The 27,226-nt window shown below is 40.0% G+C and overlaps 1 protein-coding gene across 1 annotated transcript in view; it reads left to right on the top strand.

Moving 5' to 3' along the window:
* The window catches only part of LOC138319790 (spectrin beta chain-like), a 194,996-nt gene that overhangs the window by 31,612 nt on the left and 136,158 nt on the right, over positions 1-27,226 (top strand). Inside the window, 11 exon segments of the mRNA XM_069262923.1 lie at positions 1,509-1,676; positions 3,710-3,826; positions 4,190-4,260; positions 10,363-10,443; positions 12,972-13,087; positions 13,311-13,423; positions 14,888-15,075; positions 15,213-15,395; positions 15,622-15,664; positions 15,864-15,995; positions 27,094-27,176. Coding sequence (XP_069119024.1) covers positions 1,509-1,676; positions 3,710-3,826; positions 4,190-4,260; positions 10,363-10,443; positions 12,972-13,087; positions 13,311-13,423; positions 14,888-15,075; positions 15,213-15,395; positions 15,622-15,664; positions 15,864-15,995; positions 27,094-27,176 — 1,295 coding nt within the window.

The raw sequence follows: 27,226 nt of genomic DNA, 5'->3' as shown, positions 1-27,226 counted from the left end.
AGGATGTATGAGAAATAAGTAGGACATTCCATGTATTGATTTCCTATCCGAGATTTGTCACGCTTAGTAGGAGCAGTAACAATATAGGTGTGCAGCAGGATCACATATTTATTATTACCTAGTATAAAATACAATTAGGTATTAATATGCATGACAAAGCAGTTAATTTAATCATATTCTATTGATGCATTTTAATTACTGGCAAAGAAATCATTTTCCAAGGTAACACGCGGTAAACGTACAAGTTTATTTTAGCACAGGTGCGAAAAACTGTAAAATATAATTTATTAGCACGGAATTAAATTAGATCAATTCAGTGGTTCAATATCAGAAATACAGGTTTATGAAATTAAGCACTGTACATGAATTAGCACTTCAAAGACGCACAAAACATATACAGGAACAATACTGTTTATACCTGGGTACCTTCAGACATGGGAGGACAATCAGCTAAAATCTCACCCAGACTCATTGAGTTACACATTTCCCGTGATAGGCCACACTTTATGGTCTAATAATTCGGAGGATTGTGTCATCAATTGTGTCGGACGGTTACCATATACATCTGTAAACCGCGCTGAACTGGCTTGGCGTGACCCTCTGAAAGGAGAAGGCCTGTGAAAATATTTTAGTTGGATATCTCAATCTCTTTAGATTGAATGTGTTTCATTTGCACAAACTCAAAACAGTTGTTGGTTTTGCTTAGTGAACATGTGCCCCATGTCTTAATGCATAAGATTAACAGAGCCGATGTCAACACCTCAAAGTAATCGGTCTTGATCAGACATACCTGTAATACATTAGGTGTCAGCTAATTAAGGGCACCTACAGCCAGGTAAACAGAACACCTGTATGATCACCAATACACTAGCTCACACTGTCTATTGTGTACAGGTGTAACCCTTATACAAAATCAGGGCTGGTTCTATTGCATCTGGTAGAAAATACAAAGTCAAAACAATTGAGATTGTACCATTGTTTAATGATAATTAACTAGTTATGTGTTTTTGCATCCTTAAATACTGTGTTTTCCAAACTTTTCTCAAGATCCTAATTTTATTGGCATGATCTTTGAGGATATATATCTTTGGCATTCATCAGTATCAAGAGACTTATAGTGAACAATCTTACCATTTGTCCATATGGGTCTTGCCAACAGTTACATGTACAGATGTATAATTATTGGTATCACTGCTTATAACTCTATGTTCTGGAAGTACTTAACATCACCTGCACCACGAGAAATGAAAACCGAATTCCTAAGAATAAAATCGAATAAAGCATTCTGTGTAAAGATGAACTACCTTCAGTATTTGTTGGCAAATCTAGCTAATATCTCTTAACTATCTTTAAACATGCCATTTTTTACATCTCTAAAATATATCTGTGTAATTATTCTGAATATTAATGGAAATGCTGAAAATAATGATATACCTTTAATGAGTAAAGAAGTGAGAAGAGTATGTAAACTTGTTGATTGACTTTCATGTGTTTGTCCTTCATTACAGGCAAGACTGGAAATCAAGGATCTCTTTACTGATCTTGCTGATGGCAAGATCTTAATGAAACTTTTGGAGATAATTTCGGGAGAAACCGTCGGTAAACCTAACAAGGGGTTAATGCGAGTACAGAAGGTGGAAAACTGCAGCAGATGTTTGAAATTCTTAGCTACAAAGGTAAGGTATAACATCCAGACAGCAATGGATTATAAAACTTCTATATGAATAATATCTGGAGGTGGTGAGGAATCCAAAGTATATGACTACTTGGGATGACCAATCTAAAGAGGGAGAGAGAAAGGACTGTGTTATGTCTTCAAGCTTTTACAAGCTAGTTTGTCCTCATAGCTGGTGTGAAGATAATTATGGGATGTCAGGACTTGGAATTCTGTGGTTGGCCTAAAAGGTTTGCCTGTGTTCAGATGTACCCCACTGGTCAGTAAGGGTAGCATTATCTAGGTGTTTTTTGTCATACAGACTAACACATCAAAACTGCTGATATTGTTTGTTCATTGGACCAGGAAAACACTTGATTTTGTATAAATATGACTTGAAGGCAGGGGTAATGTGTCCCATAGATCTACTACAATACACCATTCAGAATCAGACCATGTGTTAATGACTGCCTTGGTAGGCACCTTCCATCGATGGAGTATCTGCACCCATATTTATGACAAGAGTAAATGTAAAATTCATTTTAGAAATTGATAGTGATCCTCGTGATGTAGATAAATAGGTACACACCATAATGATGTGTCCAGCCTAGTATTCCCAACAGGTCCAACTTAGCGAGGTGTTCATTCATCCACACAAAAATAACCTTCAGAACAGGAATTTCATTTGTAAACCTGCGGGACAATTTATTGGAAAAGCGTTGTTGCGGAAGAGATACAATGTTTAGAATTGTTTGTCAGGAATGTTGTACGATTTCCTGAAGTCTAGCATTGTGCACAACTTCTGCCAATTGTAATTTTACTCACACTCACTGATGTAGATGTTGCTTATGAAATATGATATAAAATTGCACTTGGTGTTTGATTAATCACGCTGTGAAAAGCCAGGTATATTTTTGTGTATTTTAATGTATTTAGCTAGAAGCTTCTTTGTATATACACAGCCAAAGACATTTTAAGATGGGGCCCCTCGAGTAGTAGCTGGTGGTTCCTTCAACCAAATAACAGATAGCTATATTCCAGAACATTCCATCGGATTACTTAGTATTAGGGTGTCGCCCTGTAAACAGGCAGGGACTTTGATATGAGAGTTTCTTAGTCTAGAAGCTTAGTTAAAGTATTCTGGATCAAACCTGTGAATGGTTTTGATGGTGATGCTGAACATCTATAGTTACTTTTACAAAATTAAGTTTCATCCTCCATCTGTGTGAGAACATAGAGGTTACCATTAGGTAATAGGAATACTTTTTTGCTCTAAATTCTCTGTCATTATTAATGTTACTAACAATAAGATCTCTAGCAGGTGCTTTCACCAGTTGAAAATGAACAAAATCCTAAAACTAACAATCAGTTTGTATCTGCTAGTGTTTACTACTATCATCTACATAGGTTGAACTCTGGCTGACATGTTCCATATTATGTGGATTTTCCTTATAATTTAATGATGATTGGATGATTGTGGATTGTTTTCAGGGAGATTATAGGGGTCAAATGTCAGATGTGGTATTCTCATGTCATTGCTAATGTGAAATGTTGACATGTAGGCGGATGTAAAAGTTGTTAGTTTTTCATCTGATGTTTCTAGTCTCATATGGAAAAATTGAAGTATCTGAATCATAATCTGCACTTTTAGTTTAACTAATTAAATTTTGAAAGTGACTAAAGGCCTTTTTAGCTTTTTTGATTGTTCATATTGCAGTATTTATCAATATAAATGTTAACTGGTAAGATAAATGGAAGACATCAAATTTATGATGAAAATAAGAATGAAAATAAAACACATTTATAAACTCGTACTACATGGTATGCCTGGCTATAACTCCTTATTCTCTGTTCCTACCAGATGTCTGTGATATGTGTATAACAAACTAGGCTTATAACAAAGTAATGTGTCTCCACACTCATCATCACCATGTTTTTCTGCAAACATTGAAGGTCATAGTTTATCACAGTGACACTTAATGGAGTAATGCTTAGATGCATGCTTATTCTTATTGTATATAGATGCTTCAACTGATGGTGTTCCATCTATTGCAGGTGTACTTTGAGAATATTGGAGCAGAAGATATTGTGGATGGAAATCCTCGCCTCATTCTCGGTCTTATATGGACTATAATCCTTCGCTTCCAGATTCAGGAAATCGAAATAGAAGTGGTAAGATATTTAGATTCTTTTGACAATTGAATTTTTTCCAACACTCTGTTATTACAAGTACCACCATGTATTTTCCTCAGACTGTTCTAGTTTCACCAAGATTACAACTTTTACACCATTAAGGAATAAATATAGATGAGAGTGACTTCAGCTTTTCATCATGCATAAGCTAGCTGCCATGAATTAGAATCCAACATGGAAATAATGTTTCAGCTAGATTCTAGTTTGTTACATCTAACTCAATTTTGTGATCAATTTCTCAGCAGAACTTTTCACTCAAGCTGTAAAATTGCAGCCATGAAATCCAGTTTTATAGGGTGACCTTGGAACTAAAGACTGTTTAAATGATGCTTTTGATTTCAGGATGAGGAATCATCTGAGAAGAGATCAGCTAAAGATGCTTTACTGTTATGGTGTCAACGAAAGACTCAGGGGTAAGCTAGTGTAGCTATACACTCAGGGGTAAGCTAGTGTAGCGATACGCTCAGGGGTAAGCTAGTGTAGCAATACGCTCAGGGGTAAGCTAGTGTAGCGATAGGCTCAGGGGTAAGCTAGTGTAGCGATACGCTCAGGGGTAAGCTAGTGTAGCGATACGCTCAGGGGTAAGCTAGTGTAGCAATACGCTCAGGGGTAAGCTAGTGTAGCGATAGGCTCAGGGGTAAGCTAGTGTAGCGATACGCTCAGGGGTAAGCTAGTGTAGCAATACACTCAGGGGTAAGCTAGTGTAGCGATACGCTCAGGGTTAAGCTAGTGTAGTCAGGGGTAAGCTAGTGTAGCAATACGCTCAGGGGTAAGCTAGTGTAGTCAGGGGTAAGCTAGTGTAGCGATACACTCAGGGGTAAGCTAGTGTAGCAATACGCTCAGGGGTAAGCTAGTGTAGTCAGGGGTAAGCTAGTGTAGCGATACACTCAGGGGTAATCTAGTGTAGCAATACGCTCAGGGGTAAGCTAGTGTAGCAATACGCTCAGGGGTAAGCTAGTGTAGCAATGCGCTCAGGGGTAAGCTAGTGTAGCAATACGCTCAGGGGTAAGCTAGTGTAGTCAGGGGTAAGCTAGTGTAGTCAGGGGTAAGCTAGTGTAGTCAGGGGTAAGCTAGTGTAACAATACGCTCAGGGGTAAGCTAGTGTAGTCAGGGGTAAGCTAGTGTTGTCAGGGGTAAGCTAGTGTAGCGATACACTCAGGGGTAAGCTAGTGTAGCAATACGCTCAGGGGTAAGCTAGTGTAGTCAGGGGTAAGCTAGTGTAGCGATACACTCAGGGGTAAGCTAGTGTAGCAATACGCTCAGGGGTAAGCTAGTGTAGCAATACGCTCAGGGGTAAGCTAGTGTAGCAATACGCTCAGGGGTAAGCTAGTGTAGCAATATGCTCAGGGGTAAGCTAGTGTAGTCAGGGGTAAGCTAGTGTAGTCAGGGGTAAGCTAGTGTAGTCAGGGGTAAGCTAGTGTAGCAATACGCTCAGGGGTAAGCTAGTGTAGTCAGGGGTAAGCTAGTGTAGTGATACACTCAGGGGTAAGCTAGTGTAGCAATACGCTCAGGGGTAAGCTAGTGTAGTCAGGGGTAAGCTAGTGTAGTGATACACTCAGGGGTAAGCTAGTGTAGTCAGGGGTAAGCTAGTGTAGCAATACACTCAGGGGTAAGCTAGTGTAGCAATACGCTCAGGGGTAAGCTAGTGTAGTCAGGGGTAAGCTAGTGTAGTCAGGGGTAAGCTAGTGTAGCAATACGCTCAGGGGTAAGCTAGTGTAGTCAGGGGTAAGCTAGTGTAGCGATACACTCAGGGGTAATCTAGTGTAGCGATACACTCAGGGGTAAGCTAGTGTAGCGATACACTCAGGGGTAAGCTAGTGTAGTCAGGGGTAAGCTAGTGTAGTCAGGGGTAAGCTAGTGTAGTCAGGGGTAAGCTAGTGTAGTGATACACTCAGGGGTAAGCTAGTGTAGCGATATGCTCAGGGGTAAGCTAGTGTAGGCAGGGGTAAGCTAGTGTAGTCAGGGGTAAGCTAGTGTAGCAATACGCTCAGGGGTAAGCTAGTGTAGCGATACACTCAGGGTTAAGCTAGTGTAGCAATACGCTCAGCGGTAAGCTAGTGTAGCAATACGCTCAGGGGTAAGCTAGTGTAGTCAGGGGTAAGCTAGTGTAGCAATACGCTCAGGGGTAAGCTAGTGTAGTCAGGAGTAAGCTAGTGTAGCGATACACTCAGGGGTAAGCTAGTGTAGTCAGGGGTAAGCTAGTGTAGTCAGGGGTAAGCTAGTGTAGCAATATGCTCAGGGGTAAGCTAGTGTAGCAATACGCTCAGGGGTAAGCTAGTGTAGCAATACGCTCAGGGGTAAGCTAGTGTAGTCAGGGGTAAGCTAGTGTAGTCAGGGGTAAGCTAGTGTAGCAATACGCTCAGGGGTAAGCTAGTGTAGTCAGGGGTAAGCTAGTGTAGTCAGGGGTAAGCTAGTGTAGTGATACACTCAGGGGTAAGCTAATGTAGCAATAACTCAAGGGTAAGCTAGTGTAGCAATACACTCAGGGGTAAGCTAATGTAGCAATAACTCAGGGGTAAGCTAGTGTAGTCAGGGGTAAGCTAGTGTAGCGATACACTCAGGGGTAAGCTAGTGTAGTAATATGCTCAGGGGTAAGCTAGTGTAGTCAGGGGTAAGCTAGTGTAGTGCTCAGGGGTAAGCTAGTGTAGCAATACGCTCAGGGGTAAGCTAATGTAGCAATAACTCAGGGGTAAGCTAGTGTAGCAATACACTCGGGGTAAGCTAGTGTAGCAATACACTCAGGGGTAAGCTAGTGTAGCAATATGCTCAGGGGTAAGCTAGTGTAGTCAGGGGTAAGCTAGTGTAGTGCTCAGGGGTAAGCTAGTGTAGTGATATGCTCAGGGGTAAGCTAGTGTAGCAATACGCTCAGGGGTAAGCTAGTGTAGTCAGGGGTAAGCTAGTGTAGCAATACGCTCAGGGGTAAGCTAGTGTAGTCAGGGGTAAGCTAGTGTAGCAATACACTCAGGGGTAAGCTAGTGTAGTCAGGGGTAAGCTAGTGTAGCAATACGCTCAGGGGTAAGCTAGTGTAGCAATACGCTCAGGGGTAAGCTAGTGTAGTCAGGGGTAAGCTAGTGTAGCAATACACTCAGGGGTAAGCTAGTGTAGTCAGGGTTAAGCTAGTGTAGCAATAAGCTCAGGGGTAAGCTAGTGTAGCAATACGCTCAGGGGTAAGCTAGTGTAGTCAGGGGTAAGCTAGTGTAGCAATACGCTCAGGGGTAAGCTAGTGTAGCAATACGCTCAGGGGTAAGCTAGTGTAGCAATACGCTCAGGGGTAAGCTAGTGTAGCAATACGCTCAGGGGTAAGCTAGTGTAGTCAGGGGTAAGCTAGTGTAGTCAGGGGTAAGCTAGTGTAGCAATACACTCAGGGGTAAGCTCGTGTAGTCAGGGGTTAGCTAGTGTAGCAATACGCTCAGGGGTAAGCTAATGTAGCAATATGCTCAGGGGTAAGCTAGTGTAGCGATACGCTCAGGGGTAAGCTAGTGTAGTGATACGCTCAGGGGTAAGGTCACATTGAGTAATCCCAAGGGGTAAGGTTACATTGAGTAATCCCCAGGGGTAAGGTCACATTGCGTTATCTCCAGGGGTTAGGTTACATTGTGTAATCCCCAGGGGTAAGGTTATATTGAATAATCCCTAGGGGTAAAATAACATTGAGTAATCCCCAGGGGGAAGGTTATATTGAATACTCCCTAGGGGTAAGATAACATTGAGTAAACCCCAGGAGTAAGGTTATATTGTGTATGCCCCAGGGGTAAAGTAACATTGAGTAATCCCCAGGGGTAAGGTTATAGAGAGTAATCCCCAGGGCTAAGGTTACATTGTGTAATCCCCGGGGGAATGGTTATATTGAGTAATCCCCAGGGGTAAAGTCACATTGAGTAATCCCCAGGGGTAAGGTCACATTGAGTAATCCCCAGGGGTAAAGTCACATGGAGTAATCTCCAGGGGGGAGTTAACATTGAGTAATCCTCAGGGGTAAAGAAAAAATGAGTTATCCCCTGGGGTAAGGTAACATTGAATAATCCCCAGGGGTCAAGTAACATTTAGCAATACCCAAGGTTAGGTTACATTGAGTAATCCACAGGGGTAAGGTTAAATATAGTAATCCCCAGGGGTAAGGTTATATAGAGTAATCCCAGGGGTAAGGTTACATTGTGTAATCCCCAGGGGAAAGGTTATATTGAGTAATCCCCAGGAGTAAGGTTTCATTGTGTAATCCCCAAGGGTAAGTTTATACTGAGTAATTCCCAGGGGTAGAGTAACATTGAGTAATCCCCAAGGGTAAGGTTATATACAGTAATCCCCAGGGTTAAGGTTACATTGTGTAATCCCCAAGGGTAGGGTAACATTCAGTAACCCCTAGGTATAAGGTTATATAGAGTAATTACCAGGGGTAAAGTAATTTTTAGTAATCCCAAGGGGTAAAGTAACATGAGTAATCCCCAGGGATACGGTTACATTGAGTAATCCCCAGGGGCAAGGTAACATTGAGTAATACCCAGGGGTAAAGTAATATTTAGTAATCCTAAGGGGTAAGCTACTATTGATCATTGCTCATCATTTGATCTTGGGTAAATAAAGAAAAAGATATTCTGATAAAACAAAAAGACTTAAGCCATATACAATATGATTAGAGGGTAGAAATTTGGCCTATTGGAAGACTTTAGTGGTATTACATCATGGTGAGATCTGTAGTGGTTAGAGGTATTCCTCTCAGCAGTAGACTATGTCATCTACAAATTATTCATAACCTGTGGTTTACTTGGGTTTCCTGTCTATGTACCTGGGTGATGGCATTGTCACTCTACGCTATGTACCTATTAAATGATTCCTATGCCAGTGAGGTCCGTGTTTACCTATAAATTATTCACATCATTGCGTAACTTTTCTGTTGTATTCTGCCAATTCAAGATTATGGGCTAAGGGAAATGACTGGGGTTCCCTTTGAAAATGTACTTGAGGTGCTATAATTATACATACTGTTTTGTATTTTGTATAAGTGATAAATATGACGAATTCAAGATTGATATCAATGTAAATAAGATGAATTGGGTATGTCCATGTATAGGGATCAATAATTGTGTGCAGGTAACATCGATATCAGGATAATTGAAAAAGCTTGATAAAAAAATACAGGTAAACTCACGTAATGTATTTGCTTATAGAAACTTATTATTCAAATTAGAAATATTTCCTGAACTGACGCTATTAAAGTTTTCTTCCTTAGACATTGCTCTGAATACACAGATGTTCTTCAATTATTCTTATAAAGTTCAAACAAAGTAAATGGACTATCAGATCACTGTAACTTGATGGAAGTGAATGTTGTACAGATAGTCTAATTATCAATAATCAGCAAGGCCAACGCTGACGTTATCCAACCTTTACAGTGATATTGAAAGGCAACAGATTGTTCAAGTATGGATTTCACTAAACAAAAAAAGCACAAAGTAATTTACTGTGAAAAGTGTTAGATTCCTGTTTTGTTGACAGTAAAACAGGTTTTCAGTGATTTGGTAGCGTTTTAAATATAATGTATTTGATATTTAGGCAGTGAGTCAGACCGTGTAATGTCTACTCTGTGAGGTCTTTACTACACTTGTAAAATTGATTTACCTGGTCGGACTCTAGCTAGTGTTGTACAAACTTATGGCAATGCTGCAGTGTTTTTATATACATACCATGAATAAACCATACCTGGCTGTTTTATCTGATGTTTAATTACCACAACTTACTGCTAGGAACTTGGCGAGGATTCTGCTGGCTTTGCAATAAAATCATGAATTTTAGCTGTACTGTTGAGGCATTTTATCCCCCACTGCTGGCATTGTGACAGTAATGGCCAATGAGCTAGGAACACTACAATTGTCAACACTATGATTGTCACTGATTTTAATGATTCACTTCATTATACTGTATAATTTCAGGAAAGATCGTAAGAGCAGGTGAAATTTGAGCTACTTAAGCACTGTCCTGAGAGCAACTGTCTGTATCGTACTCCGTAAACCATTGACACCATAAACAAATAATCATCCAGTACACTCATTCCTAAAGCACCTGCCATACCATGATTGATGAAGAATCGATAAAGAAGTTGATTTTATCCTCACACATGCACTGATCTCTAGTTAGCTAATCATATCCCATATTATATATATCTGGGGTATCAATCATTTCATAGATTAAAGCTTTAAGGTTACAGTTAAAAGGATACAAACATAAAAAAATATCTACTTTATTAATACCAACAACATGCTGGTATATTTTTGAGCATGCTCCTATGAGATCATATGATTATTGAAAAATTACTGTACTAATTGTTAGTTAGGAAAATGAAATTGATATGTCATCATAATTCATTCATAAAGTCTTTATGTGTTCTCATCCTTGTCATCTTTTTAAAAATATTTTGGAAACAAATGTTACATTTACAGATGAACAAGTATATATACTGAAATTTAGTATATCAGAACTGGTATTATTGGTTTCTGTACCAATGTTGTCCTCTCTTACAGGTATCCTGGAGTTAACATTACAAACTTCTCTAGCAGCTGGAGAAATGGACTGGGATTTAACGCCCTTATACACGCTCACAGGTAACGTACCTAACTCAAGATATTAGTTGTATGGAATAAGGTAACACAACTCGTTATGAGGACCATCAACCTTGCGCCTTCTTCAAGTTCTGGCTAAAATGTCAATGTTGCCATTTACAGTTTTAAGGAAACCGCCACCTCTCCCTTTGCTAATACCTCCATTGTTATGTGCCCACTATGAATGATGGGAGGTCATTTAGTGATTATTCATGCCTGTTCTGTAGCATCATGTCCCATGGTGGCCGGTTCTGTAGCATCATGTCCCATGGTGGCCGGTTCTGTAGCATCATGTCCCATGGTGGCCGGTTCTGTAGCATCATGTCCCATGGTGGCCGGTTCTGTAGCATCATGTCCCATGGTGGCCTGTTCTGTAGCATCATGTCCCATGGTGGCCTGTTCTGTAGCATCATGTCCCATGGTGGCCTGTTCTGTAGCATCATGTCCCATGGTGGCCTGTTCTGTAGCATCATGTCCCATGGTGGCCGGTTCTGTAGTATCATGTTCATTGGTGGCCTGTTCTGTAGCATCATGTCCCATGGTGGCCGGTTCTGTAGTATCATGTTCATTGGTGGCCTGTTCTGTAGCATCATGTCCCATGGTGGCCTGTTCTGTAGTATCATGTTCATTGGTGGCCGGTTCTGTAGCATCATGTCCCATGGTGGCCTGTTCTGTAGCATCATGTCCCATGGTGGCCGGTTCTGTAGCATCATGTCCCATGGTGGCCTGTTCTGTAGCATCATGTCCCATGGTGGCCGGTTCTGTAGCATCATGTCCCATGGTGGCCGGTTCTGTAGTATCATGTTCATTGGTGGCCTGTTCTGTAGCATCATTTCCCATGGTGGCCTGTTCTGTAGCATCATGTCCCATGGTGGCCTGTTCTGTAGCATCATGTCCCATGGTGGCCTGTTCTGTAGCATCATGTCCCATGGTGGCCTGTTCTGTAGCATCATGTCCCATGGTGGCCTGTTCTGTAGCATCATGTCCCATGGTGGCCGGTTCTGTAGCATCATGTTCATTGGTGGCCTGTTCTGTAGCATCATGTCCCATGGTGGCCGGTTCTGTAGCATCATGTCCCATGGTGGCCGGTTCTGTAGCATCATGTCCCATGGTGGCCTGTTCTGTAGCATCATGTCCCATGGTGGCCGGTTCTGTAGCATCATGTCCCATGGTGGCCGGTTCTGTAGCATCATGTCCCATGGTGGCCTGTTCTGTAGCATCATGTCCCATGGTGGCCGGTTCTGTAGCATCATGTCCCATGGTGGCCGGTTCTGTAGCATCATGTCCCATGGTGGCCGGTTCTGTAGCATCATGTCCCATGGTGGCCGGTTCTGTAGCATCATGTCCCATGGTGGCCGGTTCTGTAGCATCATGTCCCATGTGGCCTGTTCTGTAGCATCATGTCCAATGGTGGCCGGTTCTGTAGCATCATGTCCCATGGTGGCCGTTCTGTAGCATCATTTCCCATTGTGGCCTGTTCTGTAGCATCATTTCCCATTGTGGCCTGTTCTGTAGCATCATTTCCCATTGTGGCCTGTTCTGTAGCATCATGTCCCATGGTGGCCGGTTCTGTAGCATCATGTCCCATGGTGGCCGGTTCTGTAGCATCATGTCCCATGGTGGCCGGTTCTGTAGCATCATGTCCCATGGTGGCCGTTTCTGTAGCATCATGTCCCATGTGTGGCCTGTTCTGTAGCATCATGTCCCATGGTGGCCGGTTCTGTAGCATCATTCCCATGTGGCGGTTCTGTAGCATCATTTCCCATTGTGGCCTGTTCTGTAGCATCATTTCCCATGTGGCGTTCTGTGCATCATTTCCATGTGGCCTGTTCTGTAGCATCATTTCCATTGTGGCCTGTTCTGTAGCATCATTTCCCATTGTGGCCTGTTCTGTAGCATCATGTCCCATGGTGGCCGGTTCTGTAGCATCATGTCCCATGGTGGCCGGTTCTGTAGCATCATGTCCCATGGTGGTGGCCGGTTCTGTAGCATCATGTCCCATGGTGGCCGGTTCTGTAGCATCATGTCCCATGGTGGCCGGTTCTGTAGCATCATGTCCCATGTGGCCGGTTCTGTAGCATCATTTCCCATTGTGGCCTGTTCTGTAGCATCATGTCCAATGGTGGCCGGTTCTGTAGCATCATGTCCCATGGTGGCCTGTTCTGTAGCATCATGTCCCATGGTGGCCGGTTCTGTAGCATCATGTCCCATGGTGGCCGGTTCTGTAGCATCATGTCCCATGGTGGCCGGTTCTGTAGCATCATGTCCCATGGTGGCCGGTTCTGTAGCATCATGTCCCATGGTGGCCGGTTCTGTAGCATCATGTCCCATGGTGGCCGGTTCTGTAGCATCATGTCCCATGGTGGCCTGTTCTGGTTTTTAATGGAGGCAAAGGAATTAAAAGTCTTTGTTTAATTCATCATAAATAGAATTGAGTATTCATCATGTCTTCAAGTTAAAAGCCAAACTATGAAACTTGAAATCTTTGAAATGTTCTTGTTTTATGATGAGTTGTTGGTTGTATTTTGCAGACCCGACCTGATAGACTATGACAGACTTGCTCCAGAGGAGCACATAGAAAACCTCAACAATGCTTTCACATGTGCCAACAGCCAGCTGGGTATCCCTCCCATCCTGGATGCTGAGGGTAAGGACAAAAAGTACACTTCTGTATACATTCATGTATTAAAGTTTTACAGAGAAATTGGCAGATATTCGGATAAGTCAGATATTAAATATATATACAAAGACATTAATTGTATACAAGGACCTGTATTAGACTTATATAAAGTTAAAAACAAGACATATAAATATTGGTTGTATCCAAGGCTGAATAATGGACATCTAGAAATGTGTTCTTTATCTTTTAGATGTGGATGTGAACCGACCAGATGAGAAATCTATCATCACCTACGTGGCCTCTTATTACCATTACTTTGCCAAGATGAAGAGTGAGATGACAGGAGGAAAGAGGATTGCCAAGGTAACAGAAATGACTCTGTTTAATAAATGATTTCTATTGGATGAAATTGTTAGAGTGACAAAAGTTTTATTAAAGGCGTATTCAACAGCAACAGTAATATTTGATTGTTGGTTAAGTTATTCCCCTTTATACAAAGATCATACGTCTGATTCTTGAGAGTAAAAAATTCATGGTGACTGAGTTATCTCCCCTTGTGCAGATTGTAAGTCTGGTGATGGATTTTAAGAGTAGGATTAATTGATGTTGAATTATCTCCTCTAGTACATAGATTGTATGAATTATTGATGTTGACTGAGTAATCTTCAGTCATCACAGATTATAGGGCCGTTTTTTGTTTATTCGGAGCAACCGGTTAGACCCTTGTTAAAAGTCTTTATTTCATGTAAAAATCCCGATGGACCTGCAGGTTTTGATACAGGCATGAGAGGGCTTTGTCAATGGTCCTCTGAAACAATATAAACTCACCAGGTCCATCTTTTATTCATAAACGAACAACTTGGTCGAATCAGTCAAACCGTATTATCGAAAATGGCCTAGGTCTGATTATGGATGTAAAGAGTATAATTTATCAATGTTGGCAGAGTTATCTCCCCTTGTACACAGATCGTAGGCCTGATGATGGATGTTAAAAGTATAATTAATTGATGTTTGACTGAGTTGTCTCCCCTTGTACACAGATCGTAGGCCTTGTTAAGAGTATAATCAATTGATGTTTGACTGAGTTATCTCCCCTTGTACACAGATCGTAGGCCTGATGATGGATGTTAATCGTATAATCAATTGATGTTTGACTGAGTTGTCTCCCCTGGTACACAGATCGTAGGCCTGATGATGGATGTTAATAGTATAATTAATTGATGTTTGACTGAGTTATCTCCCCTTGTACACAGATCGTAGGCCTTGTTAAGAGTACAATCAATTGATGTTTGACTGAGTTATCTCCCCTTGTACACAGATCGTAGGCCTGATGATGGATGTTAATCGTATAATCAATTGATGTTTGACTGAGTTATCTCCCCTTGTACACAGATCGTAGGCCTGATGATGGATGTTAAAAGTATAATTAATTGATGTTTGACCAAGTTATCTCCCCTTGTACACAGATCGTAGGCCTGATGATGGATGTTAATCGTATAATCAATTGATGTTTGACTGAGTTATCTCCCCTTGTACACAGATCGTAGGCCTGATGATGGATGTTAAAAGTATAATTAATTGATGTTTGACCAAGTTATCTCCCCTTGTACACACATTGTAGGCCTGATGATGGATGTTAATCGTATAATCAATTGATGTTTGACTGAGTTGTCTCCCCTTGTACACAGATCGTTGGCCTGATGATGGATGTTAATTGTATAATTAATTTATGTTTGACTGAGTTATCTCCCCTTGTACACAGATCGTAGGCCTTGTTAAGAGTATAATTAATTGATGTTTGACTGAGTTATCTCCCCTTATACACAGATTGTAGGCCTGATGATGGATGTAGAGAACATGGTAGATGATTATGAGACTCTCACCACACGACTTCTGGAGTGGATTGTACGGAAGGTGGAGGAACTCAATGATCGCAACTTTCCCAACTCTGTGGAGGGCATACAGAAGGAGCTGATCAAGTTCAAGGAATACAGAACTGTTGAGAAACCCCCAAAGTAAGAATTCTATCACATATTATCATTAAAATACAAAATTGTAAAGTAATATCAGCTCGAGTGACAACATTTTATGATCCTATTTGTTCATATTCATTCCTGACTGGCTTTTCAAGTAATCCTACTGTTTGTTGCAGGATGAGAGAGAAGGGGAACATTGAAGCCCAATACTTCAACATACAGGCCAAACTGAAAGCTAACGGCCAGATTTTATACACACCACCAGAGGGACAACTTATTCATGATATAGAAACAGCTTGGATCTGTCTTGATAAATCTGAACATGTCCGTGAAGTGGCACTCCGAGATGAGATGATCAGGTGCAGGAAATAGGGAGATATTATTATGCTGTGTATTTTGAAATTTTGTTGAGGAGAATATTTTTAGATGACTAGATTACATCATTTATATTTATAAAACTATCTTTTCTTCATTAACTTGCCGATTAATGTATTTTAAAAATGGGTTAGATAATGATGAGTTAAGTATTCAAGGAAAGATTGATGATTTGTTAAATGATATAATGTGGGTTTATTTAACTTTCAGGCAAGAGCGACTTGAACAACTTGCCCAGCGATTCAGACGAAAGGTTTGTGTTTTAAAACAACTTGCTCCAATGAATATGTATAACTCTAAATCTCAAAACTCAAAGGTCCTGTAATTCAAAGTTAATGACTTTACATTCAAACCCACTTAACTAAAACAGATACATAAATTTTACTTTAAATAAATAATATTAGATATTTCCTCAAACATAAAGAGCATTAAGTGTGTGTTTCCCTCTACAGGGAGAGATCCGTGAGTCATGGCTGGCAGACATGGGACAGATCTTAGATGAGAAAATTGTGTGTGACGACGTGGCCACAGTGGAGGCTGCTGTAAAGAAACATGAAGCCATCAGTGCTGAAATACTGGCAAGGGTAAATATCTGACTGAAACACTGGCAAGGGTAAATATCTGACTGAAATACTGGCATGGGTAAATATCTGACTGAAACACTGGCATGGGTAAATATCTGACTGAAACACTGGCATGGGTAAATATCTGACTGAAACACTGGCAAGGGTAAATATCTGACTGAAACACTGGCAAGGGTAAATATCTGACTGAAACACTGGCAAGGGTAAATATCTGACTGAAACACTGGCAAGGGTAAATATCTGACTGAAACACTGGCAAGGGTAAATATCTGACTGAAACACTGGCAAGGGTAAATATCTGACTGAAACACTGGCAAGGGTAAATATCTGACTGAAACACTGGCAAGGGTAAATACTGAAACACTGCAAGGGTAAATATCTGACTGAAACACTGGCAAGGGTAAATATCTGACTGAAACACTGGCAAGGGTAAATATCTGACTGAAACACTGGCAAGGGTAAATATCTGACTGAAACACTGGCAAGGGTAAATATCTGACTGAAACACTGGCAAGGGTAAATATCTGACTGAAACACTGGCAAGGGTAAATATCTGACTGAAACACTGGCAAGGGTAAATATCTGACTGAAACACTGGCAAGGGTAAATATCTGACTGAAACACTGGCAAGGGTAAATATCTGACTGAAACACTGGCAAGGGTAAATATCTGACTGAAACACTGGCAAGGGTAAATATCTGACTGAAACACTGGCAAGGGTAAATATCTGACTGAAACACTGGCAAGGGTAAATATCTGACTGAAACACTGGCAAGGGTAAATATCTGACTGAAACACTGGCAAGGGTAAATATCTGACTGAAACACTGGCAAGGGTAAATATCTGACTGAAACACTGGCAAGGGTAAATATCTGACTGAAACACTGGCAAGGGTAAATATCTGACTGAAACACTGGCAAGGGTAAATATCTGACTGAAACACTGGCAAGGGTAAATATCTGACTGAAACACTGGCAAGGGTAAATATCTGACTGAAACACTGGCAAGGGTAAATATCTGACTGAAAAATAGACACTGGCAAGGGTAAATATCAGACTGAAACACTGGCAAGGGTAAATATCTGACTGAAACACTGGCAAGGGTAAATATCAGACTGAAACACTGGCAAGGGTAAATATCTGACTGAAACACTGGCAAGGGTAAATATCTGACTGAAACACTGGCAAGGGTAAATATCAGACTGAAACACTGGCAAGGGTAAATATCTGACTGAAACACTGGCAAGGGTAAATATCTGACTGAAACACTGGCAAGGGTAAATATCTGACTGAAACACTGGCAAGGATAAATATCAGACTGAAACACTGGCAAGGGTAAATATCTGACTGAAACACTGGCAAGGGTAAATATCTGACTGAAACACTGGCAAGGGTAAATATCTGACTGAAACACTGGCAAGGGTAAATATCTGACTGAAACACTGGCAAGGGTAAATATCTGACTGAAACACTGGCAAGGGTAAATATCTGACTGAAACACTGGCAAGGGTAAATATCTGACTGAAACACTGGCAAGGGTAAATATCTGACTGAAACACTGGCAAGGGTAAATATCTGACTGAAATACTGGCAAGGGTAAATATCAGACTGAAACACTGGCAAGGGTAAATATCAGACTGAAACACTGGCAAGGGTAAATATCAGACTGAAACACTGGCAAGGGTAAATATCTGACTGAAATACTGGCAAGGGTAAATATCTGACTGAAATACTGGCAAGGGTAAATATCAGACTGAAACACTGGCAAGGGTAAATATCTGACTGAAACACTGGCAAGGGTAAATATCAGACTGAAACACTGGCAAGGGTAAATATCTGACTGAAACACTGGCAAGGGTAAATATCTGACTGAAACACTGGCAAGGGTAAATATCTGACTGAAACACTGGCAAGGGTAAATATCTGACTGAAACACTGGCAAGGGTAAATATCTGACTGAAACACTGGCAAGGGTAAATATCTGACTGAAACACTGGCAAGGGTAAATATCTGACTGAAACACTGGCAAGGGTAAATATCTGACTGAAACACTGGCAAGGGTAAATATCAACTGAAACACCGGCAAGGGTAAATATCTGACTGAAATACTGGCAAGGGTAAATATCAGACTGAAACACTGGCAAGGGTAAATATCTGACTGAAACACTGGCAAGGGTAAATATCCAACTGAAACACCGGCAAGGGTAAATATCAGACTGAAAAACTGGCAAGGGTAAATATCTGACTGAAACACTGGCAAGGGTAAATATCTGACTGAAACACTGGCAAGGGTAAATATCTGACTGAAACACTGGCAAGGGTAAATATCCAACTGCGAAACACCGGCAAGGGTAAATATCAGACTGAAACACTGACAAGGGTAAATATCAGACTGAAACACTGGCATGGGTAAATATCTGACTGAAACACTGGCAAGGTAAATATCTGACTGAAACACTGGCAAGGGTAAATATCTGACTGAAACACTGGCAAGGGTAAATATCACGAACAGAAGGTAAATCACAAACTGGCAAGGTAAATATCTGACTGAAACACTGGCAAGGGTAAATATCAGACTGAAACACTGGCAAGGGTAAATATCGACTGAAACACTGGCAAGGGTAAATTGTTGATGAACACTGGCAAGGGTAAATATCTGACTGAAAACTGGCAAGGGTAAATATCAGACTGAAACACTGGCAAGGGTAAATATCAGAAAATTGGCAAGGGTAAATATCTGAAACACCGGCAAGGGTAAATATCTGACTGAAACACTGGCAAGGGTAAATATCTGACTGAAACACTGGCATGGGTAAATATCTGACTGAAACACTGGCAAGGGTAAATATCTGACTGAAACACTGGCAAGGGTAAATATCTGACTGAAACACTGGCAAGGGTAAATATCTGACTGAAACACTGGCAAGGGTAAATATCTGACTGAAACACTGGCAAGGGTAAATATCTGACTGAAACACTGGCAAGGGTAAATATCCAACTGAAACACCGGCAAGGGTAGATATTACGATGATGGCAAATTGAAAAAGTAAGTATTTAAAGTATCAATTTATACATAAAAATGAAAGAGCACATTATTTGTAGTGAAAATTTAGAATGATATATTTTATTACCCAAAAGATGGTTCATGAACAAGCAAGTGTCCAATCAGACATTATGTAAACATAGAACAGTAGAGTTTAGGACAAAGAAAGAGACATTAGATTATTCCAGGTTTTCTATGTTAACAGAAAGACAGATTCAAGGCCCTGAGAGGACTAGCTGATGAACTTGTACAGGGAAACTACCATGCCAAGGGAGCCGTCCAACAAAAGTCAGTCTTACTGCTATGTTACACAGTCCTTTACTGGTTACCAGTGACAATAACTCTGTCGCCCTGTAGAACATGTACACATGTTTAAGTGACAATAACTCTGTCGCCCTGTAGAACATGTACATATGTTTAAGTGACAATAACTCTGTCGCCCTGTAGAACATGTACATATGTTTAAGTGACAATAACTCTGTCGCCCTGTAGAACATGTACATATGTTTAAGTGACAATAAGCCTCTCGCCCTGTAGAACAGGTACATATGTTTAAGTGACAATAAGCCTCTCGCCCTGTAGAACATGTACACATGTTTAAGTGACAATAAGCCTCTCACCCTGTAGAAAATGTACACATGTTTAAGTGACAATAACTCTATCGCCCTGTAGAACATGTACATATGTTACAGTGACAATAAGCCTCTCGCCCTGTAGAACATGTACACATGTTTAAGTGACAATAACTCTGTCGCCCTGTAGAACATGTACATATGTTTAAGTGACAATAAGCCACTCGCCCTGTAGAACATGTACACATGTTTAAGTGACAATAACTCTGTCGCCCTGTAGAACATGTACAATGTTTAAATGACAATAACTCTGTCGCCCTGTAGAACATGTACATATGTTTAAGTGACAATAAGCCACTCGCCCTGTAGAACATGTACACATGTTTAAGTGACAATAAGCCTCTCGACCCTGAAGAACATGTACACATGTTTAAGTGACAATAAGCCTCTCACCCTGTAGAAAATGTACACATGTTTAAGTGACAATAACATCGCCCTGTAGAACATGTATATGTTACAGTGACAATAAGCCTCTCACCCTGTAGAACATGTACACATGTTTAAGTGACAATAACTCTGTCGCACTGTAGAACATGTATATATGTTTAAGTGACAATTAGCCTCTCGCCCTGAAGAACATGTACACATGTTTTAGTGACAATGAGCCTCTCACCCCGCAGAAAATTGTATACATGTTTAATGACAATAAGCCTTTCGCCCTGTAGAACATGTACACATGTTTAAGTGACAATAAGCCTCTCGCCCTGTAGAACATGTACATATGTTTAAGTGACAATAAGCCACTCGCCCTGTAGAACATGTACACATGTTTAAGTGACAATAAGCCTCTCGCCCTGTAGAAAATGTACACATGTTTAAGTGACAATAACTCTGTCGCCCTGTAGAACATGTACATATGTTTAAATGACAATAACTCTGTCGCCCTGTAGAACATGTACACATGTTTAAGTGACAACAAGCCTCTCGCCCTGTAGAACATGTACATATGTTTAAGTGACAATAAGCCTCTCGCCCTGTAGAACATGTACACATGTTTTAGTGACAATAAGCCTCTCACCCCTGTAGAACATGTACACATGTTTAAGTGACAGTAAGCCTCTCGCCCTGTAGAACATGTACACATTTTTTAGTGACAATAAGCCTCTCACCCTGTAGAACATGTACTCATGTTTAAGTGACAATAAGCCTCTGCCCTGTAGAACATGTACACATGTTTAAGTGACAATAAGCCTCTCGCCCTGTAGAACATGTACACATGTATAAGGAATTGATTTAGGGGCTTATTGTCCTCAGAATCTTATTATTATCCAGTGTATTGATGCTTATTGTCATCAGAAGCTTATTATTATCCAGTGTTTGTGTGTCAAAATATTACAAGCTGAAACTTTAAATTAAATTTGATTTGAAATAAATCTACAGATTGTAATCTGTTTTTGTTTGTTGTAGAGATGAGAGAATTGCCAAGAAATGGCAGGAGCTCCTGGACAAGCTGGAGAAGAGGAAGCTGACACTCTCCGGATTTAACAACTTGATGAACATGTTTAGAGAAATTGAAAGCATCCAAGAAGAGTTAAAGGAAGTGGAGGTAATTGAGTATCAATCTATACAAGTTCAATTGTTCTGTGATTTGTGTGATGTAGGTATACAGGAGAAACAACATACCAGTATCAATCTATACAAGTTGAATTGTTCTGTGATTTGTGTGATGTAGGTATACAGGAGAAACAACATACCAGTATCAATCTATACAAGTTGAATTGTTCTGTGATTTGTGTGATGTAGGTATACAGGAGAAACAACATACCAGTATCAATCTATACAAGTTGAATTGTTCTATGATTTGTGTGATGTAGGTATACAGGAGAAACAACATACCAGTATCAATCTATACAAGTTGAATTGTTCTGTGATTTGTGTGATGTAGGTATACAGGAGAAACAACATACCAGTATCAATCTATACAAGTTGAATTGTTCTGTGATTTGTGTGATGTATATTTGTGTCATTATGAGTAATACATGGTATACAGGGGAAACGGTGTGTTCTCCATTTGCCCACTTTTTTAGAGAACAAAGAAAAGTGTTGGTATAGGAGAACAATGGAAAACCAATTATAGTCAGTTTCATAATAATTTTCACCTGTGCTTACCTGTATTCGTTTACCTGAGCTACCTATAGTTTGTCAAAAGTGGGGAAATAGAGAGATATCAATATATAAATTTCAACATTAAAATAAGAATAAAGAACAAAGGACAAGTGTCACAGGAAGAGCAAATTGTTTTTTACCAACTGTTTCAATTTCAAGAATTAGTTAAAATCATAAAAACTTCTACATCTGTCGTTATTAGGAGAACCCAATCCAGATAATAATGCTTGTAATGTTGGCATGTGTACTTATGTAGCTATATAGAGAATATATCACAAGATACTGTTCAATTCTATAGGATGATACATGTAACAATACACATGTAAATATGCATGTATCTAATTAACTATATCATATACATTGTACATAAAACTTTACTGATGTCCCGACATTCCAATTCTACAGTAACAAGAAAGTCAAACATACATGTACTGTGTATATTTGTGTGTTGGACATTTAGAAAAGCCAGCTTTTTTCATCAAGGATGATATTTTTGCAATTTTAAGTATGAGATATTAATAAATGAAAAAAAAAAACACTTTTTAGTCAGAATGCAATATTTGGATTAATTGAGATGTCTTTTATTTACAGTAACTTGCAAAACTTAGTAAATTTGCGTAATTTGATAATACATGTATTATATTTATATTAATGCACATCACTTTTATCACACTATAAAAAACCTAAGCATTTCTACAGAAAATAGACTTCTGCAGACTGCAAATTCACTGCATGGTAAGGGGATCCGGCCCCGGTTGTTTGGTATCTACTTCCGGAAAAATCGTACCCCAAAAAAATGATAGGGATACATGCTAAAACGCTTCAAAAACTCGATATTATTTCATTTGTTTGAAATAATATCGAGTTTTTGAAGCGTTTTAGCATGTACCCCTATCATTTTTGTTTTGATTCAAATTTTCCGGAAGTAGATACCAAACAATCGGGGCCGGATCCCCGATTACTTCTCTGTAATAGACTATAATGATTGACAGCCTTTGGATGTTAAAACAATGAATTGATCTTAAATGACTTGATTGTTCTGGATTGTACCAGATGTAGGCCTGATGATTGGTTGGATTTTAATCGTATAAACAATTGATGTTTGAAAGTTATCTGAATTGTACACTGATGTAGGCCTGGTGTGATGTATAATCGTTAATGAATACATGAATTTGTTGGGTGAAACAGGGTTATCTCCCCTGTAACAGAATTCTGACTACATGACAATAAATTAATTGATGTTTGACTAGTTATCAAAACATTTTACAGATCGTAGGCTTGGGCACATGGGATGTTTTTAAGGAAATAATCTGACTGACTGAGTAAAAATGTTAAACAACATTGTACAAGATGAGGGTATATGATGTTTTGTAAGGTGAAACATTTATCTGTTTGATACATGGGATGTAAATTTGACTGAACTGGAATGTTAATAGTATTAATTCAATTGATGTTTGACAGTTTATTACCCTTGTACACAGATCGTAGGCCATGATAGATGTATATCAGATGTTTGATGAGTTATCTAATGACTGGCCTGATGATGGGGACTGTTAAAATAATCAATTGAACATGTTTGACTGAGTTTGACTCCCATGTTACACAGATCGTAGGCTGATGATGGGATGTTAAAAGTATAAATTAATTGATGTTTGACTGACCAAGTTATCTCCCCTCAGACACAGTTGAAGGCCTTTTGATGATGGATATCAAATCATGATGTTCTGAGTTATCTACCTTTTGCACAATCGAATGGCAATGATGGATGTTAAAATATCTGAGCCAAGTTAACTGACAAATTACCTCATTTTCAGTATGATTCAAAACTGTTAAATATCTGACTGAAACACTGGCAAGGGTAAATATGACTGACTGAAATATCACTGAAACACTGGCATGGGTAAATATCTGACTGAAACACTGACATGGGTAAAATATCTGACTGAAACACTGGCATGGGTAAATATCTGACTGAAACACTGGCATGGGTAAATATCTGACTGAAACACTGGCATGGGTAAATATCTGACTGAAACACTGGCAAGGGTAAATATCTGACTGAAACACTGGCAAGGGTAAATATCTGACTGAAACACTGGCATGGGTAAATATCTGACTGAAACACACTGGCATGGGTAAAATATCTGACTGAAACACTGGCAAGGGTAAATATCTGACTGAAACACTGGCAAGGGTAAATATCTGACTGAAACACTGGCATGGGTAAATATCTGACTGAAACACTGGCAAGGGTAAATATCTGACTGAAACACTGGCAAGGGTAAATATCTGACTGAAACACTGACACTGAAAGGGTAAATATCTGACTGAAACACTGGCAAGGGTAAATATCTGACTGAAACACTGGCAAGGGTAAATATCTGACTGAAACACTGACAAGGGTAAATATCTGACTGAAACACTGGCAAGGGTAAATATCTGACTGAAACACTGGCAAGGGTAAATATCTGACTGAAACACTGGCAAGGGTAAATATCTGACTGAAACACTGGCAAGGGTAAATATCAGAACACTGGCAAGGGTAAATATCTGGCAAGGGTAAATATCTGACTGAAACACTGGCAAGGGTAAATATCTGACTGAAACACTGGCAAGGGTAAATATCTGACTGAAACACTGGCAAGGATAAATATCAGACTGAAACACTGGCAAGGGTAAATATCTGACTGAAACACTGGCAAGGGTAAATATCTGACTGAAATACTGGCAAGGGTAAATATCTGACTGAAACACCGGCAAGGGTAAATATATGACTGAAATACTGGCAAGGGTAAATATCCAACTGAAACACCGGCAAGGGTAAATGTCTGACTGAAACACTGGCAAGGGTAAATATCTGACTGAAACACTGGCAAGGGTAAATATCTGACTGAAACACTGGCAAGGGTAAATATCTGACTGAAACACTGGCAAGGGTAAATATCTGACTGAAATACTGGCAAGGGTAAATATCAGACTGAAAACACTGGCAAGGGTAAATATCAGACTGAAACACTGGCAAGGGTAAATATCAGACTGAAACACTGGCAAGGGTAAATATCTGACTGAAACACTGGCAAGGGTAAATATCTGACTGAAACACTGGCAAGGGTAAATATCAGACTGAAACACTGGCAAGGGTAAATATCTGACTGAAATACTGGCAAGGGTAAATATCAGACTGAAACACTGGCAAGGGTAAATATCTGACTGAAACACTGGCAAGGGTAAATATCTGACTGAAACACTGGCAAGGGTAAATATCAGACTGAAACACACTGGCAAGGGTAAATATCTGACTGAAACACTGGCAAGGGTAAATATCTGACTGAAACACTGGCAAGGGTAAATATCTGACTGAAACACTGGCAAGGATAAATATCAGACTGAAACACTGGCAAGGGTAAATATCTGACTGAAACACTGGCAAGGGTAAATATCTGACTGAAATACTGGCAAGGGTAAATATCTGACTGAAACACCGGCAAGGGTAAATATATGACTGAAATACTGGCAAGGGTAAATATCCAACTGAAACACCGGCAAGGGTAAATATCTGACTGAAACACTGGCAAGGGTAAATATCTGACTGAAATACTGGCAAGGGTAAATATCTGACTGAAACACTGGCAAGGGTAAATATCTGACTGAAATACTGGCAAGGGTAAATATCAGACTGAAACACTGACAAGGGTAAATATCAGACTGAAACACTGGCAAGGGTAAATATCAGACTGAAACACTGGCAAGGGTAAATATCTGACTGAAATACTGGCAAGGGTAAATATCTGACTGAAATACTGGCAAGGGTAAATATCAGACTGAAACACTGGCAAGGGTAAATATCAGACTGAAACACTGGCAAGGGTAAATATCAGACTGAAACACTGGCAAGGGTAAATATCTGACTGAAATACTGGCAAGGGTAAATATCTGACTGAAATACTGGCAAGGGTAAATATCTGACTGAAACACTGGCAAGGGTAAATATCTGACTGAAATACTGGCAAGGGTAAATATCAGACTGAAACACTGGCAAGGGTAAATATCTGACTGAAATACGGGCAAGGGTAAATATCTGACTGAAACACTGGCAAGGGTAAATATCTGACTGAAACACTGGCAAGGGTAAATATCCAACTGAAACACCGGCAAGGGTAAATATCTGACTGAAATACTGGCAAGGGTAAATATCAGACTGAAACACTGGCAAGGGTAAATATCTGACTGAAACACTGGCAAGGGTAAATATCCAACTGAAACACCGGCAAGGGTAAATATCAGACTGAAACACTGGCAAGGGTAAATATCTGACTGAAACACTGGCAAGGGTAAATATCTGACTGAAACACTGGCAAGGGTAAATATCTGACTGAAACACTGGCAAGGGTAAATATCCAACCGAAACACCGGCAAGGGTAAATATCAGACTGAAACACTGACAAGGGTAAATATCAGACTGAAACACTGGCATGGGTAAATATCTGACTGAAACACTGGCAAGGGTAAATATCTGACTGAAACACTGGCAAGGGTAAATGTCTGACTGAAACACTGGCAAGGGTAAATATCAGACTGAAACACTGGCAAGGGTAAATATCTGACTGAAACACTGGCAAGGGTAAATATCTGACTGAAACACTGGCAAGGGTAAATATCAGACTGAAACACTGGCAAGGGTAAATGTCTGACTGAAACACTGGCAAGGGTAAATATCTGACTGAAAAACTGGCAAGGGTTAATATCTGACTGAAACACTGGCAAGGGTAAATATCAGACTGAAACACTGGCAAGGGTAAATATCCAACTGAAACACCGGCAAGGGTAAATATCTGACTGAAACACTGGCAAGGGTAAATATCTGACTGAAACACTGGCATGGGTAAATATCTGACTGAAACACTGGCAAGGGTAAATATCTGACTGAAACACTGGCAAGGGTAAATGTCTGACTGAAACACTGGCAAGGGTAAATATCAGACTGAAACACTGGCAAGGGTTAATATCAGACTGAAACACTGGCATGGGTAAATATCTGACTGAAACACTGGCAAGGGTAAATATCCAACTGAAACACCGGCAAGGGTAGATATTACGATGATGGCAAATTGAAAAAGTAAGTATTTAAAGTATCAATTTATACATAAAAATGAAAGAACACATTATTTTGTAGTGAAAATTTAGAATGATTATTTTATTACCCAAAAGATGGTTCATGAACAAGCAAGTGTCCAATCAGACATTATGTAAACATAGAACAGTAGAGTTTAGGACAAAGAAAGAGACAGTAGATTATTCCAGGTTTTCTATGTTAACAGAAAGACAGATTCAAGGCCCTGAGAGGACTAGCTGATGAACTTGTACAGGGAAACTACCATGCCAAGGGAGCCGTCCAACAAACGTCAGTCTTACTGCTATGTTACACAGTCCTTTACTGTTTAAGTGACAATA

This window comes from Argopecten irradians, chromosome 3 (assembly GCF_041381155.1).
Source record: "Argopecten irradians isolate NY chromosome 3, Ai_NY, whole genome shotgun sequence".
Lineage (NCBI taxonomy): Eukaryota > Metazoa > Mollusca > Bivalvia > Pectinida > Pectinidae > Argopecten > Argopecten irradians.
The sequence above is the reverse complement of the archived record's forward strand: the minus strand, read 5'-3'. Positions and strand labels throughout refer to the sequence as shown.